Raw genomic sequence first — 25,144 nt, 5'->3', positions numbered from 1 at the left:
TAGAGGTGCCATAGGAGGCAGTGTGGGGAGCAAAGGCCAGGGTCTGACTCTGCCGCCGGCCTTCCTACCCTCAGTGCCCTCCCAGCCATCCTGAGCTCCTGGCTGCTGGACCAGTACTTGGAGGATTCCTGCCAGCCTCCAGCCTTGCCCTGCCAGAAGCAGCTGGTGGCCTTTGTACCTGGCAACCTGCCTGGCTTGGACCTGGAATGTTATGTCCACCTTTTCCAGAACCAACTCCAGTACCAGCTGTAACCCCAGATTACAGAGATGCCTTTGGCCCCGTGTCAAGCTGTAGCCCTCCAGTGAGAGCCGACTGGAGAGCTAGAACCAGCGCCAGTACCAGCTCCAGAGCTGGAGGCAGCCGCAGCCTGGATCCAGTGCTCGCTCTACCGTAGCTCCAGAGCTAGAGCCAGTAAGAGAGCCACCACCCAGAGAGAGTGAGCCCCGGCTCCAGCCCCAGCTCTACCATGAGGGCCAGAGCTTGAGTCAGCTGTCGGGCTAGAGCAAGGTTTGGGGGTACAGCCCATTCCTGGACGAGCTCTAGCACCAGTTACAAACCTAGAGCCAGTGAGCAGCTCCAACACCAGATCCAGCCCTAGTCAGTGCTAGGTGCAGACGGAGCTGTCCGCTTCAGCACCAGGGCCAGAGCCAGAACGAGCTCTCAGCTTTCCTTTGACGTTCTGAGCATACTTAAGACCGTTGGTTTAAAGCTTTGTCTAGTAAGAGTATCTGGACTTTCTCACAGATGGTTTCTGTCATTGCCATCCCCCCTCCCCAGCCGAGCCCTTTGAGTGGACAAGAATCCTGTTTCTTTTTATGATTTGCTTTTGTTGAAAACTGGACATTTGAATATAATATAGTAACTGGAAGCCAGTTCCTCCCCTTCCCCCAGAGCTTGCTGTTTTTTTAATTACTGAAGGCTGCAGCATCTTTTTGGTCACTTTCTCAAACTAGTTTTACAAGGACTGTCATCCTTGTCACATGTGGTCACTTAAAGTCTCTGTTCAGTCAGTATTTTGACAGAGATTTCCTTGAATACCAGGACCTCAAACAAACGAAACCTCCATCTCTTCCCAGCTTTCCAGACTGACTCTGTGCGGGGACTCTAACACTGTGCCAGCATAACTCTTTTAACTCTATCTTAGTCTTTACTTCCAGCTTGGACTGAGCCGAGAGGCCAGCCAGAAAGGAAAGCTCAGGATCTTCTCAGGTCTTTTCTGAGCGTGCATCCTGTCCAGGCCATGCATGCGGCTTTCTAAATTCCCTTGTATATGAGGTCACTTTTCAACACTCTGATGTCCTAAAGAAACTCTCTCCCTTATGTGAACACTGCCATGTTTTGATTACCATACCTTTGAAGTAATTTTTGAAATCTCCAAGTGTGAGTCCCCCAACTTGGTTCTTTTTCAAGATGATTTTGCCTATTTGAGATCACTTGCAGTTCTATATGAGTTTTAGGATCAACTTTCCCATTTCTGCAGAAATAGGCCAATGGGGTGTTGATAGGGATTGCACTACAACTCGATCACATGAGGTAGTATCGCTATGGTAAGCAGACATGTGATGGGGATGATAGAAGACCACTTTGCTGCTGTATTTCACAGTCCTCGCACTCCTCAGAAGGGTGACAAAAGGACAGACCGACGTTTCTGTGTACCATCGACTGGGTCTGTGTAGTTCTCTGATTGGTAGAATAAGATGGGAAATTATTTGCCTTGGTTGATTTGAAAACATTTAAAATAAGCATTTTGTCCTTATTCATACTGAGGACACATAACCAGACTTCTATGCAGGTGTGTACGGATTCGTCCAAAACTCTCAGTAGCCTCCATCTCTGAGATGAGTGATGGGCAAAGGCGGGGTCTGCCCCTAAGAACAGCTTTGTCCTGCCAGAGCTTCTGCAAGGGAGAGCCCTGGGCATTCAGAACGGGAACAGCACTCGAAACATGGCTGAGGCAGAGGAAAAGCAAATACCAACACCCCAAGTTAGGCACCAACTCGCTCTCCCGAGTCATCTGCTGGCAGCAGCCTCTGCAGGAAGGCTTGGGAGCTCGAGGGTCTAGTGAGGAGGAAGCAGGTCAGTAAGGCGATGCTGTCAACAGAAAGGCCGGGGGGAGCTTCCTATATTGAAAAAAAGTACAGAAATTAAACTGTTGGGGGGGGTGTCTATCCCACGCAGCCCCCGCAACATAACAGACACACACCCAAGGGGTGGGAGTCTGGGGTATCCTTAGTCCTGAGGGAGACAGTTTCCCCTTAACCCGAAAAAGAGCGTTCTTCAGTTAGAGGGGTCCGAGGCTGGGTGGTCCGCAGGGCTAGACGTGTTTGACTGAAGGCCAGAAGACCACCTGGGAGGATGCAGTTGGGAGACTCAAGGACGGGAGGGCTCTGGAGCAGATGCCAACCTTGATGGTCCCTCCCAGCACTGTGAGAGGGGTGGATACCGGCTGCAGGGCTGCCACGGGCCTTCGTGGACCTGATGTCCTGCAGGTCCCTCAGGAAGCTTCACCAGGGACCAGACCCATCGGACCCGGTCAGGTGGCCACCTGAGCTGTCTCAGCAAAGCACCCGGATGCACCGTGCTAGTACCCCGACACGGTGGAACTGAGGAACAGGCTCCAGGGCTTCGGGGCAGCCAAGCTGGCAGGGGAGGCACCCGCTGTGTAGACAGCACCTCCCCAGTTTCCCTTCCTGCGGTTTCCCACCCCACATCTGGCATGTTCAGCGGGACCCACAAGGCAGTAAATAACCTCAAGTCTTAGAGTGAGGAAATGATTTCCCCAGCAGTTCCCATTCCAGGTGTCTAACTTTATTAAGGAGAAAGTTCTCACTTGGGTGCCGGTATGGCTAACCCTCCCCACGACATCCCTTAACCTCCCTTTGTATAGAGAGCAAGCCTCAGGCTCAGACTCTCCAGGCACAGAATCAAACTGCAATTTCATAACATGGTTATGAACATGGTTCATTTTTACAGTTACATTCTATTTATATCAAGTAACTTCAAAAAAAAAATCAATTAGGTTTAAAGAGAGAGTTAATTTAAAATATACTAGCTAGGGCCACCTGCGTGGCTCAGATGGTTAAGTGTCTGCCTTCGGCTCAGGTCATGATCCCAGGGTCCTGGGACTGAGCCCTGTGTCAGGCTAGTCTGTTTCTCCCTCTGCCCCTGCTTGTATTCTCTCACTCTGTCAAAAAAATAAACAAAATCTTAAAAAAAAAAAAAAAAAAGGTATTTCACAGTGTGAGAAGTACAGAGATCTGGCAAAAATCATGAGCATGCTATCCTGACAACTCAACTCTGGGCAACATTGTTCTAGAATAAGGGCTTCGGGCTCAGTCGTTTTCCATCTCAAGTTTTTGTGCTTTCTGGGTTTTGTCTGTTCCCTCTGGTTGTTGCTGTTTCTTCACAAAGATTATTTTTGAAGGATCTCGGACCTTATTTTAGTTGACTGATGAGAAAGAGATTAATTTTTATTTTTACCTGGGTTAGAACAAGAAAAACAGAAGGGCCCTAGAGGTTAGTGACTCAGGTACAACCAGCAAAGGGAAACTACAGGTGTGGAGTGAAGTGAAAAACCAGGCGCAGAATGTTCCAGTACAGTGGAGAGTGCACCTCCTTCCCCTCAGGCTCCCAAATACAAGTCTGCAGATTCAATTTAAAAGGTCACTTTACAGTGGAAAAGAAAAAGGGAGAAAGTTACAATTTGTAAGAAATGTTTATTTTTTTACAAAAAGTTATAAAATTTAAATAGTCGATTAAAATTAAAAAAAATCTTGTACAAAAATGAAAGGATTTAAAAGATTTCTGGATCTTCAAGCCCAATATTCTTTCCACAATGACCCTACATTTCTCAAAGATCCCACATTTCAGGTTTTTGTTTAGAAAACACAATCTGAGGTCGTTTGTAAGCAATCAGCACTCCAAGTGCTGGGAGCTCTGGCTGAGGCAGCAAGAGGCGCCTGGCAGGACAGAGCACCCCACCGAGACCCACACCCCAGCCGGGCCCTTCTCCCAGCGCTCCCTACACAGGGCCCGGGAGGTGAGCCAGGGGTCTCCCTTGTTCCGCAGGCCTCCCAGGTCTCCCAGTCTCGGCCCCGCGCTCGGCACTTCTTCCCGTGCCCAGCCACACCCTTGGCTTCACTCTGCCTTGATTCTGGTCAGTTCCCATCTTCCTTCTCCACAGAGTTTCAGAACCAAGGAGTGAAACTGCAAGAGGCCAGCACAGATGCAGATGAGGCTGTGCCGGCCACACAACAGAAGGCTGTCCCTCCCCTGCCCTCTCCACACCCCGGCTCCCCATTTTGAAGGACCCCAGGCCCTGCCCCGGCCCAGCCTTTGGGCTCTTCCTCCTCCTCAGGCCACCTCCAGGAGCTTGGGTACCTTCTCGAGGCTCTGTCGATGCCCCACGCTGATGAAGGTCATGCCCAGCTGCTGGCCGATGCGGTAGAGCTCGCCCTCCACCTCCTCGGTCAGGGCACTGGTGGCTTCATCGAGCACTGCGGGCAGAATCCGGCGGGAAGAGATCAGCCCCTGGCCCTGGCCCACCTCTGCTTCTCCCAACCCGCTCACCTCCGGCTGGGACCCAGGGCGAGGCTGGCTGAAAGCTGCTCTGGCTTCCAGGGGCCCTGGGCTCCCATGGGGAGATTGTGGGGCGGAAGAGCAGAGGGCGAGGCCCCATCCACTTCCCAGCGGCGGGACGAAATCCCCCAGCTTCCCAGAGTCCGCGCCGGCAGAGCCTAGAACCATGCAGGCTGGGGCTTCTCAGCTCCCCCAAGGACAAGGCCGTCAGCCCCTGAAGAAGTTCACACCTGTCACCCCTCTGCCAGGCACAGCCGGGGGTGCTGCCCACTTATTACGGCAGAGGCTGAGGAGCATGAGAGCGCAAGCCTTCCAGGCCGGCTCCAGCTGCTGCCATCACAGAATGCTCGAGAACTGGTGGTGTGACGCGTCCACAGCTGCTCTGGGGACGGCACAGGGGCAGAGCCCTGCCACCCTCCCATGCAGGGACAGAGGTGGCTGGCCATGCACAGGGGTGCTCTCCAACCCGTCCGAATGCCCCGGCAGTGACACGCGCGCGCGCACACACACACACACACACGGGCACACAATACCAGGAGTGTGCATTTCCGGGGCACACCTCACCTGCATACTTGGGCTGTAAGTAGAAGAGACGGGCAAAGGAGAGCCTCTGCATCTCTCCTGGGGACAGAACGTCGTACCTGAGGAACAGGAAGGAGAGGACCCCCAGAGGAAGGAGGATGGGCCTGGCTTTTGCACAGAATGGGTCTAAGCAAGAAGAGGTTCTTGGGCAGAGAGGCTGGCCCGGGGACAAATGGACATCTCCCTCCCCTTTCAACCTCAGTCCAGCCCCGCCACTGCTCCAGAGGGCATGAACGTGCCCCTGACGGGCCAGCAAATACCCAGAACCCACTGTGTTTGGGGAGTTGGCTCTGGAGCACCCCGACTCCCTTCGTACCAGTTCCAATCGACCTGCTGGTCCAGACCCTCTGTCCTCGTCACCAGACTGGACTGTAACACACCCAGAGGGAATGCGGTCCGTGAGCGGGCCCACCCCTGCTCCCTTTCATCCCACCGCACACGCCTCTGAGACAGCGAGGGCCCTGCGGCGCACACGCCGTGGCAGGGGCTGTGCGACGGAGCCGCCCCCCAGCAGAGAGGACGAGCCCATCAACCACACTGTCTACACCTGCTGGAGCAGGATGACAAGAGAAAGCAGACTTCATTTTATTAACATTTTCAAGCTCAATACAGGAGCGCCTGGGTGGCTCGGTTGTTAAGCGTCTGCCTTCGGCTTCGGTCACGATCCCAGGGTCCTGGGATCAAGTCCCGCATCGGGCTCCCTACTCAGTGGGAAGCCTGCTTCTCCCTTTCCCACTCCCCTTGCTTGTGTTCCCTCTCCTCCGTCTCTCTGGTCAAATAAATAAAATCTTTTAATAAATAAATAAATAATAAAACTCAATGTAACAGTGCACCTCCTGTTGCCTGTCCCTGGTCAACTGCTCCCATCACCACTTTCTACTCCCATGGTCCAGGCGCACACTGCCAGTCCTGGGCCTGGGGCACTACGCCGGCTCTGCTGGACCAGCCCTTGTGGTCGGTGCTACCAGGTAGGCCTGGGTCTTGGGGTCCCTGCCCGCACTCACCAGGCCTGCCAACTCCAAGAACCTCAGGATCCGCTCATCATCAGTAGAACCTGCCAAACAGAGAAGGTTCTTCAAGAAGTCAGCTCCCTCTGGGCAGCCAGAAGAGACGGGGTACATCACGGAAGGGGGCAGGAGTGGGGGGGGCACCAGAATCTGGGCTAAGGCTCCACAGGGACAGGGTTACAGCCCCTCATACATGAGGGAAGGGCCCGGGGAAGGAGCAGTCCCTTCCCTTCCTCCAGTGGGTGTCTCTCCTCAAAGAGGGGAAGACAGAACAAGATGAGGTCAGGGTACAGCCCCCCAAAAAGTAAACACTTGAGAGAGGAGAAGAAAACAACCTGAAACCAGCACCTTTGCTGGAGCCTCTGCCAAAAGGCATTGGTGAGGCCCCAGCCAGGCAGAGCAGGGACGAGTTAGATGGGGGGACGCGCCCAAGGAGGGCCAGCTCACCTGAGTCTGGGTAGATTTCCTTCAGCGGGTAGATCACCTGATGAAACAAACCACGCAGGCCTAGGATGAGGGCCCATGAGAGGTGGTGCTGCACACAGCCTATCCTCCCCCAGCAACAGCCTTAGGAACGGCTGGGGGCCAGGCGCCTCTTCACCTGAGGACAGGGAGGAACACCCGGGCCGAGGGCCAGTGGGGGAGTCTGGGCCAGCAGACAGCGGGGCAGGGTCACTGAAACCTTCAGATGTGTGTCTGAGGGGAAAGAGTCTGTGAGCCTCCTAAGGACACAGCCTCCAGAATCCAGCCTGGGGGGCAACCAATGTATGTGATACTTGGTTTTGGCCCCCACGGGCTAACCTGCCTCCAGAAGCTGCTCTAACTATGGGGGCCCAATCCTCGGAGGGGAATAAAATGTTCTTAGAACCAGGGGGTTCCCGGGCAGGAGCCGTTCACTGCCCCACCTTCTGCCCCATAACTTTCCAGAGCTGCGACCTGTCACACTGCCAGAGGTCTCCATTACGGTAGAGGTAGGAGCAGGCCCCAGGCTCACCTGCTCCCGAAGGGTCCCATCAGTGAAGAATGGCTTTTGTGGCAGGAACAGCACCCCATGGGGTCCGAAGTCCGTCAGCATCTGCACCGAGCCTGCAGAACCCACAGAAACCTCCACTCTGAGATCTCCCAGAGAAAGTAACTGTCTCTCATTTCTTTCCCCAACAAAAAGGCCTGGATTTTGGGGCACCTGGGTGCTCAAGGCAGTTGTTAAGCATCTGCCTTCAGCTCAGGTCACGGTCCCAGAGTCCTGGGATCGAGCCCTGCGTCGGGCTCCCTGCTCAGCAAGAAGCCTGCTTCTCCCTCTCCCACCCCCGCACTTGTGTTCCCTCTCTTCCTGTCTCTCTGTCAAATAAATCTTTAAAAAAAAAAAAAAAAAAAGGCCTGGATATTTGTACGCACGCACGCACACCTGCATCCCACCAGGCCAAGGCTGGCTCTCACCCCGTGTGCTTGTCCAGAGGCCGCCGAGAACCCGAAGCAAGGAGGTCTTGCCCGTGCCCGTGTTGCCCGTGATGAGCAGGCTCTGCCCCTCGGAGATCTTCAGGCTCAGATCCCTGATTAAGGGCTTGCTGGAGGCCGGGGCGCAGATGGAGACCCGCTCGAGGAGAAAAGCTGTGTCCGTTGGCTCTGCGACTGGCCACTCTGGGGCTCTGCGGTCAGAAGACGAGGGGAGAGAAGTAGTGTCAGTCCTGCAGGGGGCAGGGTCTTCTCCCTGGGGGGGCCTCACCTCTGGACAGGGGGGTTGTTATGGGCTAAACTGTGTTCTCAGAATCACAGGCTGAAGTCTCGACCTCCGGTACCCCAAAAGTAACTGCAGTTGAAGAGAAGGTATTAAAGAAATGATTAAGTTAAAGTGAGGCCATCACGGTAGGGCTCTAACCCAATATAGCTGATGGCCTTCTAAGAAGAGACACACCAGGCATGCTCGTGCACAGAGAAAGAACCAGAAAAGGACACAGAGGGAAGATGGCCATCTGCAAGCGAAGGAGAGAGGCCTCAGGAGAAACCAACCCGAACAGCACCTTGATCTTGGCCTTGCAGCATCCAGAACTGTGAGAAAATAAATGTCTTGTGTGAGCCACCCGGCCTGGGGTATCTCATTATGGCAGCCCAGGCACACGAACACAGAGGGAGGGCTGAGGGCACCTAGTCTGTGCCAGGCTGTGCAAAGCCCCGCCGAGACTGACCTTAATCCGCTTTAACACCCATGGCTCACAAACAACGTCCCCACTTGGCAGATGAAGAAACCAAGTCAGGCGCCTAAGTAACTCACTCGGGGTCACGGAGCTGAAACTCTAGCTTTAACCCTGGGGGGTTTGCACAGCGCGTGTGACCAGCGGCTAGGACAGGACAGGCGTGGCGGTCGTAAAGGGACCTGGAGTTTCTGGCTCTGCACAGACGCCCTCTCCCCCGGACAACAGCAGCTCTGGTGTCACTGCGCCGGCTCCCCAGCCCCAGGCCCACGGCCGCGTGAAGGCTGAACTCTAAACGGGGGCAACGGTTCAGACTTTAGCCCCTCAGAAGGCAGTTGCGTGTAGGCCCCGGAACTCAGGCTGTTTCCATTTTTCCTTTTTTTTAAAGATTTATTTATTTACTTATCTCACAGACAGCGATCACAACTAGGCAGAGAGGCAGGCAGAGAGAGAGGAAGAAGCAGGCGCCCTGCCGAGCAGAGAGCCCAATGTGGGGCTCGATCCCAGGACCCTGGGATCATGACCTGAGCCGAAGGCAGAGGCTTTAACCCACTGAGCCACCCAGGCGCCCCAGGCTGTTTCCATTTTTGAAAGCTTATTCGGTGGCCACTGTCCAAGCACTTTCCATGGACCGTGACAGTTAAGCCTCACAACCACCCAGAGAGGATGGTCCCATTACTGTTCCCCTCAGAGAGATGAAGAAACTGAGACACAGAACAGTTGAGTAATTAGCGAGCAAGAAAGCAAAGACATGAAACAATCTTCAGTGCCCAGAAAGGTCAGAAACCTCACAACGCATCAAGGAGGCACAAGTAAAGGGGCGCCTGGGTGGCTCAGTCAGTTGAGCGTCTGCCTTCGGCTCAGATCATGATCTCAGGGTCCTGGGATCGAGCCCCGCATTGGGCTCCCTGCTCAGCAAGCCTGCTGCTCCCTCTGCCTCTGCCTCTGCCACTCCCCTCGTGTTCTCTCTTTCTCAAGCCAATAAATAAATAAATATAATCTTAAAAAAAAAAAAAAAAGACACAAAGACACATGTGGAGGTGAGCGAGGCCTGGGGAAGAGAGAACAGGCAGGCCCCGAGGAAAGGGGCAGGCAGCAGGGCTCAGTGGGAGGGAGACCACTCGGATTTCTGTTTTGTCATCTCGTGCCCAGGCGGGAGTGCCCCGGGCTTCCAGCAGCCGGGGGAAGGCGTAAATGACCACAACAGATGCCAGAACAGCCCCACCGCCTGCAGACACCTGCAGCGTGCCTGACACCAGGCAGACATGCCTGGCGTGGTGGGCTCTGCCGCCCAGCCAGGAAAGGACAAGGCTTCAGGCCGAAGCCAAGCTGCCTGCCCGGCACCCACCTGTCCGTGTCCCACTCGCTCTCGTCCGGGATCTCGCCAGCCCGCGACCTCAGGGACATGTCCAGCAGGGTCTCCTGAAGCTCCCCGATCCTGGGCAAGAAGTAAAAACCCGAGGTGGGTCTGGGGGCCCAGGGGAATGCGTCCTCCTTCCCTCACACCCACTGCCGCATGGCTTTTCTGTCCCTTCTCTCATTCAGCTCCTCCTCCCAGGGGCACCCGCTGTGCTCAGGACGCAGCCTCACCTGTGTGTGTAACCAGCCACATCGGAGAGGGTGCTGGAGAGGTCGATGAGCCCGCTGAAGCAGCTGATGAGGTAAATGCACACGAAGGCGTTCTGCACAGCACAGCGAGCCGTGAGCGCCGGCCTGGACGCCGAGGCCCCGGGCGCTGGGCAGAGGGGACGGCGTGAGGGGTCCCCGGGAGGGAGCCTCACCTTGCTGACCAGAGTGCTGAGCTCTGTGGGGCTCAGGTCTCCGTAGACACCACTGAAAATAGGGATGGCGATGACAACGTAACTCAGGATGCTGCCCAGATAGTCGAAGGTGTTGACGCCGACTGTAGGTGACAGAAACACCGAGGTTAGAGACTCGGGAACCACTGATGCGCTCTGAGGGAACACGATGCCAGACAGGACAAAGCTAGTCCCTGGGGCCTCGTTCTCCCGAGGACACTCCTGGCAAAAGCAGTGGCTCCCCATGGTTGATTCCTTCATCCCAGCAAACTGATTAGTGCAGAGAGAAAGCGGGGGAAGGGAAGACTATCCCGCTCCTGGGGTTCCTGCCTCCCTGGGCTCTGTCCACCTACTGTACAGCCAGAGCTCCTTGGTCATCAGCTCCCGCTGGGTCTGAAGGAGTCTCTGCAGCCTGCGGTCTGTCCTCACGTGCTCCACATGCCCAGCCCTGACGAGGAAGGGCTGGGATGTCGATGGGGCCCGCAGAGCCTCAGCCAGGCTCGGGGGGACCCTCCAGCCCTCACCACACTCTTCCTCTGGAGACCAAGCCCAACCAAGTGGTTTTCATCTCAGACCCTTTCTGCCCCAAGCTTCCATTCACGCCTTCACTTCCTCAGCACAGTATTGTCTGGGGAAAGAACATGAACTCTAGACTGGGCAGGCCTGGCTCAAATCCTGGCTCTGGCCAACTGCCAGCTGGGTGACACTGATTAGTTCCTTAAGCCTCAGAGTCTCAGTGTCTTGTTGTGTAAAATGGGGGCTAATCATACCTACAAAATAAGTTAGAGAATTTCTAAATAGAAAGTTCCAGACAGAAGAGGGGTCCTTAGTAAGTAACAGCTGTTGTTACTCATCAACTACACACGGAGCAGTTGCTCGGTGGCAGGCTCTGTGCTGGTTAGCCAGTGAGATAAACAAGGGGATGAAACAGTCCCTGTCCCTGAGCTCCCCAGGTTGGGGGGGCAGGCAGGCACACTGCATTCTGTACCTGGCACCTGGAAAGTGCCAGAGGGACAGAGAAGCCACAGAAGAACCCATCTGGACTCCAAGAAGCAACCTGCCTTCCCCAGAGCCCAGAACTTCATGAGAGGCTGCAAAAATCCAAATGCACTTGGCCCAGCACCAGCCCTAAACCAAAGCCCACCTCAGAGTCCTGGTATGCTTGGCGCCCCCAAGTGGCGGCAGCTGCAAACCGCAGCAAAGACACACAAGGGCAAAGGTCCAGGGCTATTAGTTCCAGGTGATCCAAGAGCAGTTTCCACACACCTCTGGGGCCTGAATTCTCTCTCTGGGGCCTAACGATGACTCCAGAGGCCTCACAGAAGGCAGGGCCCAAGGACCTACCCTGACGCTGAGGGAAGGAATGAGATTTCACAACGCTGCTGTTAGATCAGATACTTTGTTCTACTTGGACAGTGTTTGTGGGGACCGAGTCTCCTGATCTCCTGAGGCCTCCTTTCCCTCCCATCCTGCAGAGACAAAGGATCAGTCTTTGAGACTCTGATCGGCCACCAGGCACTGGCAGAAAGCCATTTTACAGAAGGAAAGTGAGGCAGAGGCAATGCTTTATAGTCATCACCAAGACAGGAAGCATTCACTCGTTTCATTCTTGGAACAAATTTACGCCCCCTCCTGGGCCACCAGAAGGAACAAGCAGCTTCAGAAGCAGATCCCTGGATCTAAGGATGAGTTAGATAAGGACAGGGAGACACGCGGGGTGACGGTCACAGCCAAGCGTAAGGATGCTCAGCCCCACGGCTCTGTGATGGCGGGAGGGCCGGACAATTGGTCTTTCCTTTTCTGTCGTCTCCACTATCAGCTCCGATGCGGCAGAAGGAAACCTGACTCACCTGAAAAAAGCAGCAGGCTCAGCATTCACCCGGATCTGCATGTGCTTGAACCTGGGCAGGCCAAAGGGAAACGTGTGCTGACGACGGGCGGTGCTGGCCCCTCTCCTTTCGGAGGCCTGGACCAAGACCTCCAGACCTGGCTCCACCTCGAAAAGGCCCAGCCCTTCCCCGAGCTGTCACAGGGCTGGAATCCCAGGGCCTGGGTGGGGTGGCAGGAGCCGTGCAGTCAGGGGAACCCCTCACCTCCTCAGAGGACAGGTGCATTCCTGCCCACACCACCTCCTCCCAGGGCCCAACCTGAAGCAGGAGGCCAAGAAGCACAGCGCAGGCGCCGGATCTACTGGCTGAGCCACGACAGGGAGGTTGGAACAGAAGCACAGGAGAAGGCCAAGGGACGATAATGGCCAACCAGACACGGTTCTCGGTGCTTCTCACCTAGAATCTCAATAATGCTCCTCACAATCCCCTCTGTGGACAACAGTACAATCCCCATTTTAAAGACGGGAAAACTAAAGTTTAACGAGGTTCAAGACCTCACCCAAGAGCACATGCCTTGTGACTAGCGCAGGCTGGGATTCGAATGAGGCGATCTTAGTCCAGACCCCCACTCCTTAACCATGATGCTCAACCCAGAAACCTCAAGCGAGGGGAACATACCTAAAATCCCCCTCCAGCTTCTCCTGCTGTACCAGCTGTGCCACGATGGGCCCCATCAACATTTTGTTCACCAGGGTTCCCAGGATGAAATACCCGAAGATGCTCACAGGCCCGAGCCAGCCCGTGCTGGAAGGCAGAGAGGGGAGGGCGGGGGGGTGTCACACATTGTCGCAGGTCTCAGCCCCGATACCTGTTCACTTTCAAGCAGCCCTCGTCCAATTTCAGCCAGCGGTCCTGTGGGACCTCTGCTCCTGTGTGGGGGCAGCTGGGACCTGGTCTAGGTTGTCAGGGTCCCAGAACCCCTGTGACACTGAAACGCCCCACGTCCAAAGGGAGGGGAGGGGCCTGAGCACAGGACAGAGGGAGCCTTCCTGGGCTGCAGGTGGGAGGGAGGGAGGACAGACCAGCCTCTTCTGGACCCTGACCTGGGGGAGGTGAGTGCGTGGGTGAAGGACCTGGGTGGGGAGAAACATCTGGCCGGTGGTGGAGTGGAGAGGGGAGAGGCTTCACCTTTGGAAGCACTGGTAGGTGTAGTAGATGAGGGTGAAGGGGGAGATGATGAGCTTGCTGGCCATGCTGCTGAGCTGCCGGCAGAACCGTTCCACGTCCTGGCTGATGCGCTGGTCCCTGCAGCCAACAACACAGAGCAACTGGACCAGGCAGCAGGGCAGAGGACGGCGAGAGCGGAGAGGTTACCTCTTACTCTGACCTTGCCTTTCGGCGCTGTTAGCCACGACCCCAGGGGGAAGATGGACTCAGACAAGCACTGGTTTTCCTAGAGGCACTAAGGCCCTTAGGAGCTTTAAACAGTGTTCTGAAGAGTTGTTTCTTGGGGCACCTCAGTTTACCCCTCAGGAAGAATAGCAAATGAAAGGGCCAGTACCCAGGGGTCCCGAGCCAGTTCTGAGTAGCACCTGAGAAAGACCAGAGTTAAAGAGCAGAGTTTCTGGATGAGCAGGAAAGCCATCCCCTCTCTCCAGCTCCTCCCAATCTCTTCTGCGAGCCTGAGTTTGCCCCCATTTTAGCTATCTGGCTGCAGAAGCTTCACAGGGGTTGAGTCATGGAGGAGCCTAGAAGAGAAAGATAAGAGGCAACAGGAATCCCAAGCATCTTCGCTGCAAAGCTCAGCTTAAGGCAAGAAAGGGCCTGGGGGTGGTGAGTGGAGAGGGACTGTCTGTGAGGAGAGACCCCGTGTGTCCCACTGCACCACCGGGGCCACACTGACTCCCACTTCCAATGAGAGTCATGACCTTGGACAAGTCACTTGCATTTTCTGGCCCTCGGTGTCCTCGCCTGTAAAATAACCAGCGCTGACACTGGGACACTTGCCACATGCCAGGTGCTGCGCAGGTGCACTGCGTGAATATCCTTTGAGATATTCTTGAGATAGGAACTATCATCCCCATTTTCCAGAAAGGGAAACTGAGGCTCCGTGAACGGAGGCCTATCAACTGGGAGGTGAAAGAATGAAGGTCTGAGTCTTACACTGAGCCCTGGGCAGCAATAATTTTGCATTGCTGCAAATCCAAGGGCTGGTTTGCTAGCAAGGACACTTTCTTTGGAGAGAAACCTGCAGCAGAGAGGTTGGGAAGCATAGGATATAAGATGGACAAAAGGGAGCCGCTCCTATCTTTTAGTTCCCTATTCTCAGCCCTGCAGCTGCTCGGGGGTGCCTCCATGGGGCTGCAGACCCCTTGAGATCATCCCCTATAGTGCTTATCACCATTTGCAGAGACCTGCGGATGATCTCAAGGGGCCTGCAGCAGGGACTCTCCAGGGCCCTGCAGAGGGTGGGGAGGCTGGAGAGGGGCGCCTACGGGTTATCGACGTCATCCCGCAGCACGTTGAGGGTGTAGTACAAGCGGCCTCGGAAGTAGAAGCGGTGAAGGTGTTCGGTGAGGTCCTTCCTCCAGCTCACGTACAGCAGGTTGCAGGTGAACTGGTCAAAGCTCTTCAGCTGCGCAGTGGGGGAAGCGAGAGGAAGTGAGAGAGCGGGAGGGATGGCTTCTGCTTGTCTCAGCGAGGCGCTCAGGGCTAAGAGAGCGTCTGCTGACCGGCCCCAGGCCACTCCGATTAGTCTCTGTCCACTCAGCACTTCTGCTGCGTTAAAGTGTCAAGTCAGGGGATTCTCCCCTCCCCCCCCATGCTCATTCCTTCACCAAGCACAGGCCTCTGGCCCCTTTCTATTGTACGGTCTTATCCTGAGAGCGGGTGAGCTTCTGGAAATTGGGGATGATATCTTTTTTTTTTTAAAGATTTTATTTATTTATTTGACAGAAAGAGATCACAAGTAGGCAGAGAGGCAGGCAGAGAGAGAGGAAGGGAAACAGGCTTCCTGCAGAGCAGAGAGCCCGCTGCGGGGCTCGATCCCAGGACCCTGAGATCATGACCTGAGCCAAAGGCAGAGGCTTAACCCACTGAGCCACCCAGGTGCCCCGGGGATGATATCTTCCATGCCATCTCTGTTCTCACTTTTCTTTTCCCCAAAACTTGGAAGGGAGCTCTATATACACAGGGGTTCACTGCCAGAAGACCCATCCAGACTGTGTAAGTGTGATGAGAAGGGGCTTCCCCGAGAAAACAGGCAGCATGGGCAGACAGAGCAGCAGGCTCGAGTCCTAGCGGAGGCCTGCCTCATGCCTCCCTCATTGTTCAGCACTGACGGAGTGCCTGCATGCTAAGTCCGAGGCAAAGACAACGAGCTCAGTCTAGCAAGGAAACAATTACAGGGTGTGAGGAGTGATACAGCAGAGGTTAACTCCAAGTATTAGCGAAGCAGAGAAGAGGGCAGGTGGAGGAAACAGGAAGAAGGTTAAGGAGGACAAGGGCAGAACCTGGAAAAGCGAGCAGGCATTAACCGCGTGAATGAGGGTGGGGACGGAGGCCATTTTGCAGGAAAGCAGCAGGTGCCAAGGCTGGGAGGTATGAGACAGCGCCAGGCTGAACCACGGCCTCAGCCCCACAGAGAAGCAAGAGCCCCCTGGCTGCTGATCCTAGTTTTCAATTGCTCAGAGCTCCCTAAGCAAGAATAATGGGATTGGAAGGGACAAGGTCATTTCTGCTAAAGGCTGACTTAAACCAGAACGTCATGGCCTAGTCCTGGGAGCTTGAAACATCCCAGGAATTGGGCCCAACAGCAAGATCAATGCCCTGCACAGGGTTTTGACCTCCAGTTCCCAGAAAGGGAGGGAACACACCCCACAGCCTGATTCCTGCTTCCTGCTTCCTGGTGGCTAAGTCCCAGTGGGCATCCTGCTCATGCTAGGCTGGAGAGGAAGACAAACACAGGGGAAGACCTTACCATGGAGTTGAGAACGATGAGCACCACAGCCAGGAACGTCAGGCTCTTAAACCCATCCAAGTCTTTGTTTCCCAGGACCCCATAGTACTGACTGGGGATCAAGCCAACCTGGTAGATCACCAGTTGTTCTGGGGTGGGGAGAGGGGTCCGAAGTCAGTGATGAAGGGGGAGAAAATGAAGCGAGAGGCTTCCCCTTGAGTCCTTGCCTTATCGACTCCCCAGAAAGAAGGGACCCCAAACCAGGGCTGCCCTACCCGGGTAGCTTGAGCTGACTCACTCACTCAATAGGGTGACGCACAATAGGGTCAGGAACATCAAGGCATTCTGTGATGACCAGGAGGGAAACAAAACCTTCTGTATTTGTAGGAACCGCTGGAGAAACCGCAGATCTAACCTGGGCCTGAAGAAGAGATGCGGGAGAAGCTGAGCGAGCCCTATGAGGGCAGTGAAGCCTTAGAGAGCAGTTAGCAGCTTGACCTACATCGTTCTGGGGAGGGGTCCAGGCCATGCAGGATGCATGGCCTCCCGATGCTGAGGGCAATAGGCCTGGAACAGACCAGGGAGAGAAAGGAATTTCTCTAAGTGGGTAAATGCTATCAAGGGTCATTTGCCAAAAATTGACAGCAAAGAAACATAGTTAATGAAGAAACTTTAGTCACATCCTCTTTATGGTCACAAACAGGACAAGAAAGCCCATCAAGGATTTTAAGGTCCTGGCTGAACCAATAACACAAGAAAAATAAATGAGGTAAAAGAATTAAAAAGGGAGAGATTAAATTGTCTTTATTTGCAGATAATGTGATCATTTACACAGTGAACAGCAGATCAATAGACAAATGCTGGGAATAAAAGGAGTTCAGCCAGATATAAGGTTAACACAAATATCAATAGTGTTCTATATCAACAATAACCAACTGGAAAATACAAAGAAAATAAGATGATTAAAACAGCGGTAAAATATCCAGGAATTAACTTTTAAAAATAATTTATAAGACTTTTTTTTTAAGTAGGCCCCCATACCCAGCATAGAGCCCAGTGTGGGGCTTGAGCTCACAATCCTGAGATCAAGGGTCAGAGACTTAACCGACTGAGCCAGCAGGGTGCCCCACATTTTTTTTTTAAAAGATTTTATTTTTAGGGGCCTTGGGTGGCTCAGTCAGCTAAGCCTCCGACTCTTGATTTCAGTTCAGGTCATGATCTCAGGGTCATGAGATCGATCGATCTATTTAATATACATATATTTTAAAGGTTTTATGTATTTATGAGAGAGAGCAAGATACCAAGTGGGGGAAGGGGCAGAGGGAGAAGCAGACTCCTCATGCCCAGCAGGGGGCTGACACCAGGCTCTCTCCACCCATCATGGGGTTCAAACTCACAACCCCGAGATCAAGAGTTGCTAACTCTACCGACTAAGCCAGCCAGTTGCTCCAGGATAAGACATTTTAGAAGGAGGGGTGCCTGGGTGGCTCAGTGGGTTAAAGTCTCTGCCTTCGGCTCAGGTCATGATCCCAGAGTCCTGGGATCCCAGGGTCCTGGGATCGAGCCCCGCAGCAGGCTCTCTGCTCAGCGGGGAGCCTGCTTCCTCCTCTCTCTCTGCCTGCCTCTCTGCCTACTTGTGATCTCTGTCTGTCAAATAAATAAATAAATAAAATCTTAAAAAAAAAAGACATTTTAGAAGGAAAACGAAAGCTCTATCATAGGATGCAAAAGACTTAGACAGAGCTGGCATGACTTAACATTATAAAGACCTCATTTCTAACAAAAATAGTCTATAACAAAAAAGCAGAGGAACTTTATATGAAAATATAAAGTCCCATGAGTAGCTGAGGGCAGCTGTGAAGAATGGGAAAGGAGCAATCGGAAACCCAAACCCGCCATTAGTAAGACAAATCAGGGGCGCCTGGGTGGCTCAGTCGGTTGGGCATCCAACTCTTGATTTCAGCTCAGGTCGTGATCTCAGGGTCATGAGACTGAGTCCATTGTCAGGCTCCGTGCTGAGCGTGGAGACTGCTTAAGATTCTCTCTCTCGCTTTCCCTCTGCTCCCTACCTCGTGCATGCACACATGCCCTTCTCTCTCTCCAACAAAAAAAAGACAAATCATATTGCAGAGCTGTGGTTTAAATACAGAAACAAAAAGACCAATGGGACAGAGACCAAAAAGAAAAAACAGACCTATGTTTACATGGGCACATGAAAGAGGTTAATCACAAGATAGGTGACAGTAATAAGAACAGTTGTCAATACTTATTAAGCACATACTATGTGCCCAGTACTGTTCAACACGTGTTTTACATGTATTAATTCATTTGCCTGTCACAACCCTAAGAGATGGAGACTATATCCTATTTTATGGATAAGAAACTGAAGCAAAAGAGGTTAAGTAACTTGTCCTGTCACCCACCTGGTAAGTGGCAGCTTCAGGGTTCGGACAAAGGCAGCCTAGCTTCAAGGATCTGAGCTCTTAATGATGCTTCACAGGCTCTCCAATTTTTAATTATTAGTTCATTACTTATTAGTTGAAAATGGTTAAGGAAAATTAAGGTCATTACCTCAAATCACTTAGAAAGATGAAATTTTAAAAACCCAAATGGATTAGAAATCTAAATGTGAAATTCTATTTAGTTAATAGAAGGAAATGCAGGGGTGCCTGGGTGGCTCAGTGGGTTAAGCCTCTGCCTTCGGCTCAGGTCATGATCTCAGGGTCCTGGGATCCAGTCCTGCACTGAGCTCTCTGCTCAGCAGGGAGCCCGCTTCCTCCTTTCTCTCTGCCTGCTGCCTGCTTGTGATCTCTGTCTGTCAAATAAATAAAATCTTAAAAAAAAAAAAATCTAGAGCATACGAGGGCACCTGGGTGGCTCAGTGGGTTAAGCCTCTGCCTTTGGTTCAGGTCATGGTCTCAGGGTCCTCAGATAGAGACCCGCATCCGCATCTCTGCTCAGTGGGGAAGCCTGCTTCCCTCTCTCTCTCTGCCTGCCTCTCTGCCTACTTGTGATCTCTCTCTGTCAAATAAATAAAAATCTTTAAAATCTAGAGCATACGAGGAATTCCTGCAAGTCAGGAAGATAGGAAATCCACGGATACAAAAAGGCAATTCAGAAAAGGGGAAACCCAAATGCTTAATACATGAAAACACAATGGGATGCCACCTTACAACCCATCAGACTGATAAAACATCAGAAAACCAAACAATACCAAACATTTCTGGAATGTGGGGAAGCCAGAACCTTTATGCAATACTGTTGGGAAGTATAAACTCAGATGACCTTTCCAGAAAACAATTCCACAGAATTAGGTATGACCTAGCATCCTACCTTGGGGTGGGATAATCCAGAAAAATATTACCCATATCCACAAGGAGACAAGCGCCAGCATATTTGTGGTGGTTAAAAACTGGAAGCAATCTAAGTGTCCATCACTAGGGGAATGTATAAGCAAAGTGCGATCCAAAGTACATAGGGTAGTATCATGCAGCCCTCAGAAACAGAAACTAGATCACTACTGAAGGCATGATCTCAAAAACACAACGTTGAGTAAAAAGGTGTTTGTTTTTTTTTTAATCACAGCATATTATCATTTATAGAAATTCAAAAACCACAATCTATCATTCAAGGTAACAGACACGCAAACTTATGTAAACTGGGCTGTACACTCGGCTGGGAGTCTGAGAACCGGGGAGAAACGGGTTGAGAATAAGGAACGAAGAGAGGAAGACAATAATGGAAAGCACAAGAGGGGCCCTGCGCTGGAACACAGCGTGCCAAATGAGGACGATTAACTCAATTCTGTGCACTTGGAGGTTCTTAGGAGGGGGATTCAAAAGCCATTTCCAAGGGAGAGGATCCCACAGCCAGAGTGCTGGGGGCTGCCTGGGATCGCTGGAGGCTGGGCGCCCCTTCCCGAGCTCCTCTTTCCCGGGGGCGGGGGCTCTTCAAGCCACACAGCCCCAGGGAAGGCACCCAGGGGCCCGGCTCTCCTCCCCAGCCGCCCTGCTCACCTGGCGCCAGCCCCGGCCGCAGTCCCCGGGACCGCCATGGGCCAACTGCCACGCTCCTCGGGAGGACTGCTGCCCCGGACTCCGCTGCGGGAAGAGCCCAAAGAGCACTTGGTTGGCCGAAGAGGGGCGGGCCCACGGCGACCACAGAGACGGGAGGCTAGAGAGGAAGGCGCCGGGCTACGAGGCCACTCCCGGAAGCGACCCATCCCTCGAAAAGAACCAGAGAGTGCTGAGTGTTAACGTTCTGTCGACCCTGCGCCTACAGCGCCCACTGCTGGATCTAGGAGGTTTCCTTTTTGACAAGAACAGCCGAGAAAAATGGGATTATTTTATGACAAGTATTTCAGACGCGGAATGTAGATGTTTCATACATTCTCCCACAGAAGCCACCGTGATCTTTTAACCACACAAATCAGGCTTCCGGATTGCAGTTAGAATAAAGTCCAAATGTTTCCATGGCATAAGTGATGGCGCCTTTCCCTTAAATTTTCGTTGAGTGGCCACTGTTTCCATCTCAGGGTCTTTGCAAGGGCAGTAGTCTTGGCCGGGAGCTTTTCCATGGATGGCTTGTTCTCAAAATTAGTTCTAATGTCACCCGGTCGCCCAACCTCGAATATGCCATCCTGCCTGCATCATTCCCGATTGTATTACACCTTGTTTAAAAATAATCTCTGCACCCAGCGTGAAGCTCAAAGTCAGGACCCCAAGATCAAGAGTTGCATGCTGGGGCACCTGGGTGCCTTAGTCGGTTAAGTGTCGGCCTTCCACCCAGGTCATTATCCCAGGGCCCTGGGATGGAGTCTAGCATCTGGCTCCCTGCTCATCTGGGAGTTGCTTCTCCCTCTCCCTCTGTCACTCCCCCGGCTCATGTGCCCTGGTGCTCTCTCTCCCTGTCTCAAATAAATAAATAAAATCTTTAAAAAAAAAAAAAAAAAAAAAAAAAAAAAAAAGAGTTGCATGCTCTACCAACCGAGCCAGCCAGGTGTCCCACTTTTATTTTCTCCATGATAATTATCACTGTCTGAAGCCATCTTATTTCCTTGCATATTGTTTGTCTTTCCCTCTGAGAATAAAATTTGAGCAGGGACTCTCTGTCTTGCTCGTAGCTGTATTCCCAGTACCTAGAACACTGCCAGTATTTAGTAAGTGCTTAGTAAATATTTGTTAAATGTTGGAGAATGCAATGCTTATCATCTGATTACTGTGCCTAAAGGGAGATGGGAAATAATTCAGAGAACAAGCAGCTTGCAAGAAATACCATGTGATTTCACTCATATGTGTAATTTAGGAAACAAAACAAAAGAGCAAAGAAAAAAAAAGAGAGAGGCAAACCAAGAAACAGGCTCTTAACAATAGAGAACAAACTGATGGTTACCAGAGGGGAGGTGGGTGGGGGTTTGGGTTAAACAGGTGATGGGGATTAAGGTGTGCACTTATCTGTCCTGATGAGCAGTAGGTGATGTAGGGAATTGTTGAATCACTGTATTGTACACCTGGTACTAGCGTAGCACTGTAAATAGGGACGCTTGAGTGGCTCAGTCGTTAAGCGTCTGCCTTCCTCTGGGGTCATGATCCCAGGGTCGTGGGATCCAGTCCCACATCAGGCTCCCTGCTCAGAGGGGAGCCTGCTTCTCCCTCTGCCTGCCTGTCCTTGTGCTTGTGCTCTCTCTCTCTCTCTGACAAATAAATAAACTCTTTAAAAAAAACATTGTAAATAAATGCACACAAAGAAAGAAATCAAGCAGCATGATCCCCCCGGGGCCCTAAGTTTGAATCTGGATGTACCTCTCCACCTTCCTTTGATCCCCGTTTTTTTTTTTTTAAGATTTTATTTATTTATTTGACACAGAGAGAGAGAGATCACAAGTAGGCAGAGCAGCAGGCGGGGGGTGGGGTGGGGATGGGGGTAGAAGCAGGTTCCCTGCTGAGCAGAGAACCGGATGCAGGGCTCGATCCCAGGACCCTGAGACCATGACCTGAGCCGAAGGCCCCGGACTAACCCACTGAGCCACCCAGGACCCCCCACTTTTTTTTAAGATTTTAAAAATTTATTTGAGAGAGAGAGAGAGAGAGAGCACAAGCAGGGGGTGGGGAGAAGGAGAAGCAGACTCCCCACTGAGCAAGGAGCCTGATGGAGTGCTTAGTCCCACGACCCTGGGATCATGACCCAGGCCAAAGGCAGAGGCTTAACTGACTGAGTCATCCAGGCGTCCCTCTTCCTTCAACTCTTATTAAGCGTCAACTATATGCCAAACAAGACACATGTATCACCTGTCTTCATGGAGCTGTCCATCTAGCTGGGAAGGCCAACCTGTTGACAATTACAGTTGTCTTCATGAAGACAAAGGTACCTATGTCAAGTTTTCACAACCATGACAGCGTTGACTTTTGGGGCCTGATAATTCTTTGTTGGGGGAGTAGGGAGGCTATTGTGTGTATTGTAGGATACTGAGTGGAATCCCTGGCTTCCACCCACTGGCTTCCAGCAGCACTCTCCCCGACCCAGTTGTGCAACCACTAATGTCTCCAGACATTGCCAAATATCCCTTGGTGGGAGGGTGTGGGGAGGAACAAAAATCCCAGCCTTGCCCAGCCCCAGCATTTTGAGAACCACTGCCCCAGAGCCTCAGTGGGTGCCATCCAACTCATGGGGGAGGGAAGTCCAAACTTTGTGCAGGAGATAACTGAGCATTTCTCAGCGATGGCATGAGCTGGACTTACTCCCAAGTGTGATTTCCAGAGTATGTCTTTGTCACTTTGAAAATCAAATAAACATGTCGGGATGCAATCTCTGAAAAATTAATAAGTCAATCAAAGTATTAAGGCAAGCAACCTCACCTGGCTAGGGCAATTCCGGTTTCCAGCTCTTGCCACCTTTTACCCTCAAAAGTGTCCTGCTTTGGAGTATGGTGGCATTACTGTCCCAGGGTCCCTCAACACTATGTGTTACTTTAAACTTTTAAAAAAGTATTGTTCCAACACCGACTGGATTTAAATACGATCTCAACTACGAAAACATAGATATAAATATCTGCATAGGAAAAACTATAATGAAGCATAACAAAATCATTCATTAATATATTAGTTTACATTTCTAAATTATCTACCAGATAATTTCCAACTCTTTAAGCTGGCAGTGGGGATAGCGGAAAACCTGCCAAAATACCTAAAAAAAATTTTTTTAAGTTTTAAATTTTTATTTATTTATTTATTTATTTATTAAGATTTTATTTATCCATTTGACAGAGAGAGATCACAAGTAGGCAGAGAGGCAGGGAGAGAGAGAGGGGAAAGCAGGCTCCCTGCTGAGCAGAGAGCTGATGCCGGGCTCATCTCAGGACTCTGAGATCATGACCTGAGCGGAAGGCAGAGGCTTAAGCCACTGAGCCACCCAGGCGCCCTACCTAAAAATTTTTAAAAATAATTCCTAAATATCAAATATACTGTGTTCAAATTTCTAGTTGTCTCACAGATGTGATTTTTTTTTTTAACAGCTAAAAAAAAACCCAGCTGTTTAAAAAAAAAAATCAGGATCCAGGACCGCGTGGCTGGCACAGTCAGTTGAGCCTCTGACTCTTGGTTTCTGCTCAGGTCGAAATCTCAGGATCATGGGTTGAGCATCATGTGGGGCTCTGTGCTCAGCCCGGAGTCTGCTTGGGATTCTTTCCCTCTGCCTCTCCCCCGCTTCTACCCCTTCACCCTGCATGTGAGCACACTCACTCTCTATCTCAAATAAATAAATAAATAAAATCTTAAAAAAAAAATCAGGATCCAAATGAAGTCTGCACCTGGCATCTTTGGAGACTCTTTTAGTCCACAGTCTCCTCTCCGCCACCTTAGGCAAGCTTCCTAGCTGCTTTAAATTCTTGTTCCTGCTCTGATCCAGTCCCTACATGGCAGATGCGAATCTGCAAAAATGTAAACGAGATCAACACCTCACTTAAACTCTTCAGTACTTCGAAAGGCATTAGCACCCCCCACCCCACCAAAAGAAGGCTCTAGGGCCTTGGCCCCACCCACCACTCCAACTTCTGTTAATTTCTACTCTTCCTTCCATCCCCAGTGCAACGTCTCTTCCCCAGAAGGTCCTCCCCTGACCACCCTCTCTAAAGAAAGCCTCCATTATTCCCTCCCACAGCACTCCATTTTCTCCCCCATAGCATTTCTTGCACATGGTTGTTATATTTTCATCCTGTGTTTACTTCGTTAACGTCTCTCTCCACAGACTGTCTGCCACATGAAAGCATAGACCATGTCTGTGTGTGTGCCATGACTCTGTCTCCATTGTCCCAATGCACTCAGGAAGGACACAGTAACTATTTGTTGAACAAACATGAGCTAGTCGACCTCACAGAGCACACAGGTCAGTGTCTCGGCTCATTCTCTTTTCATCTAGCACTGAGCTTCCCCTTTTCTAGCTACTGGACTTCTGGGCTACTTCCTCATTCTCATACACAGACAAGGGGAGAACACATCGGTGAAATAAAACAATGGGATGTAATTTGGCAATGACTACCAAATTTTAAACAATGCAGTGGTTTCACTTCCCAGACTTCTCTTATAAATATATTTACCCAAGAGCACAAAGGGTTAATCACAAGGGCGTTTCTGCAGCCTGGTAGGTAAAAGTCAAGTCCAGAAGCAACCAGAATGCATATCAAAGGAGGAGAGGTTAGATAAAGACAATCACTTGGTAGAATACACTTTGCAGCTCTTAACCTGGAGGAGAGCTGTGTCCTCACAGATGGTTAAGAACCGGGACTTCAGACCCAGGTCCCATGGGTTCAAATTCCCGTTCCACCACCTAATATCTGTGTGACCTTGGGAAAGTTGCCTCAGTTTCCTTATCTGTGATCTGTGAAATGGAATGATTGAGGGTTGTTGTGGGGCATGGTAAGTTAATACATGTGAACTATCTAAACAGTACGTGGCAATGAGAGTTATACTATATACAATGTATAGTAACACAGGAAAAATGCCCATGCTATGTTGTTTAGTTTATTTTTAATTAACTAGGTTTTTTTTTTTTTTCCCTTAGGTTTGTTTTTGTTAGTCATCTCTATACTCAGCGTGGGGCTCGAATTCACAACACTGAGATCAGGAGTCACATGCTCTACTAACTGAGCCAGCCAGGTGCCCCAATTAACTATATATATACATATATATTTTTTAATATATGATATAT

At 51.6% G+C, this 25,144-nt stretch overlaps 1 protein-coding gene across 6 annotated transcripts; it reads right to left on the bottom strand.

The window, feature by feature from the left end:
* Positions 1 to 3,731: 3,731 nt before the first annotated feature.
* Positions 3,732 to 20,089, bottom strand: ABCD4 (ATP binding cassette subfamily D member 4). 6 transcript variants are annotated; one of them, XR_006818749.1, is made up of 19 exons: positions 19,960 to 20,089; positions 16,246 to 16,364; positions 15,965 to 16,092; positions 14,481 to 14,620; positions 13,174 to 13,290; positions 12,664 to 12,789; positions 12,007 to 12,057; positions 10,510 to 10,604; positions 10,139 to 10,260; positions 9,948 to 10,039; positions 9,706 to 9,795; positions 7,606 to 7,814; positions 7,163 to 7,254; positions 6,616 to 6,652; positions 6,166 to 6,215; positions 5,478 to 5,530; positions 5,144 to 5,243; positions 4,382 to 4,497; positions 3,732 to 4,207 (listed from the first exon to the last, which is right to left on the bottom strand). XR_006818749.1 is itself a non-coding variant. In XM_046009026.1 (19 exons), the coding sequence occupies exons 1-19, from the start codon at positions 19,995 to 19,997 to the stop codon at positions 4,139 to 4,141; spliced, it is 1,821 nt and encodes a 606-aa protein (XP_045864982.1). In that variant the 5' UTR covers positions 19,998 to 20,089; the 3' UTR covers positions 3,733 to 4,138. The 6 variants fall into 6 exon arrangements, 4 of the variants coding, with proteins under 4 accessions (XP_045864982.1, XP_045864985.1, XP_045864983.1 ...); XM_046009026.1 differs by having other exon boundaries at positions 3,733 to 4,207; positions 5,144 to 5,220; XR_006818750.1 differs by having other exon boundaries at positions 4,176 to 4,207; positions 5,144 to 5,200.
* Positions 20,090 to 25,144: the final 5,055 nt, after the last annotated feature.

Source organism: Meles meles, chromosome 6 (genome assembly GCF_922984935.1).
Source record: "Meles meles chromosome 6, mMelMel3.1 paternal haplotype, whole genome shotgun sequence".
NCBI classification, from domain to species: Eukaryota; Metazoa; Chordata; class Mammalia; order Carnivora; family Mustelidae; genus Meles; species Meles meles.
The sequence above is the reverse complement of the archived record's forward strand: the minus strand, read 5'-3'. Positions and strand labels throughout refer to the sequence as shown.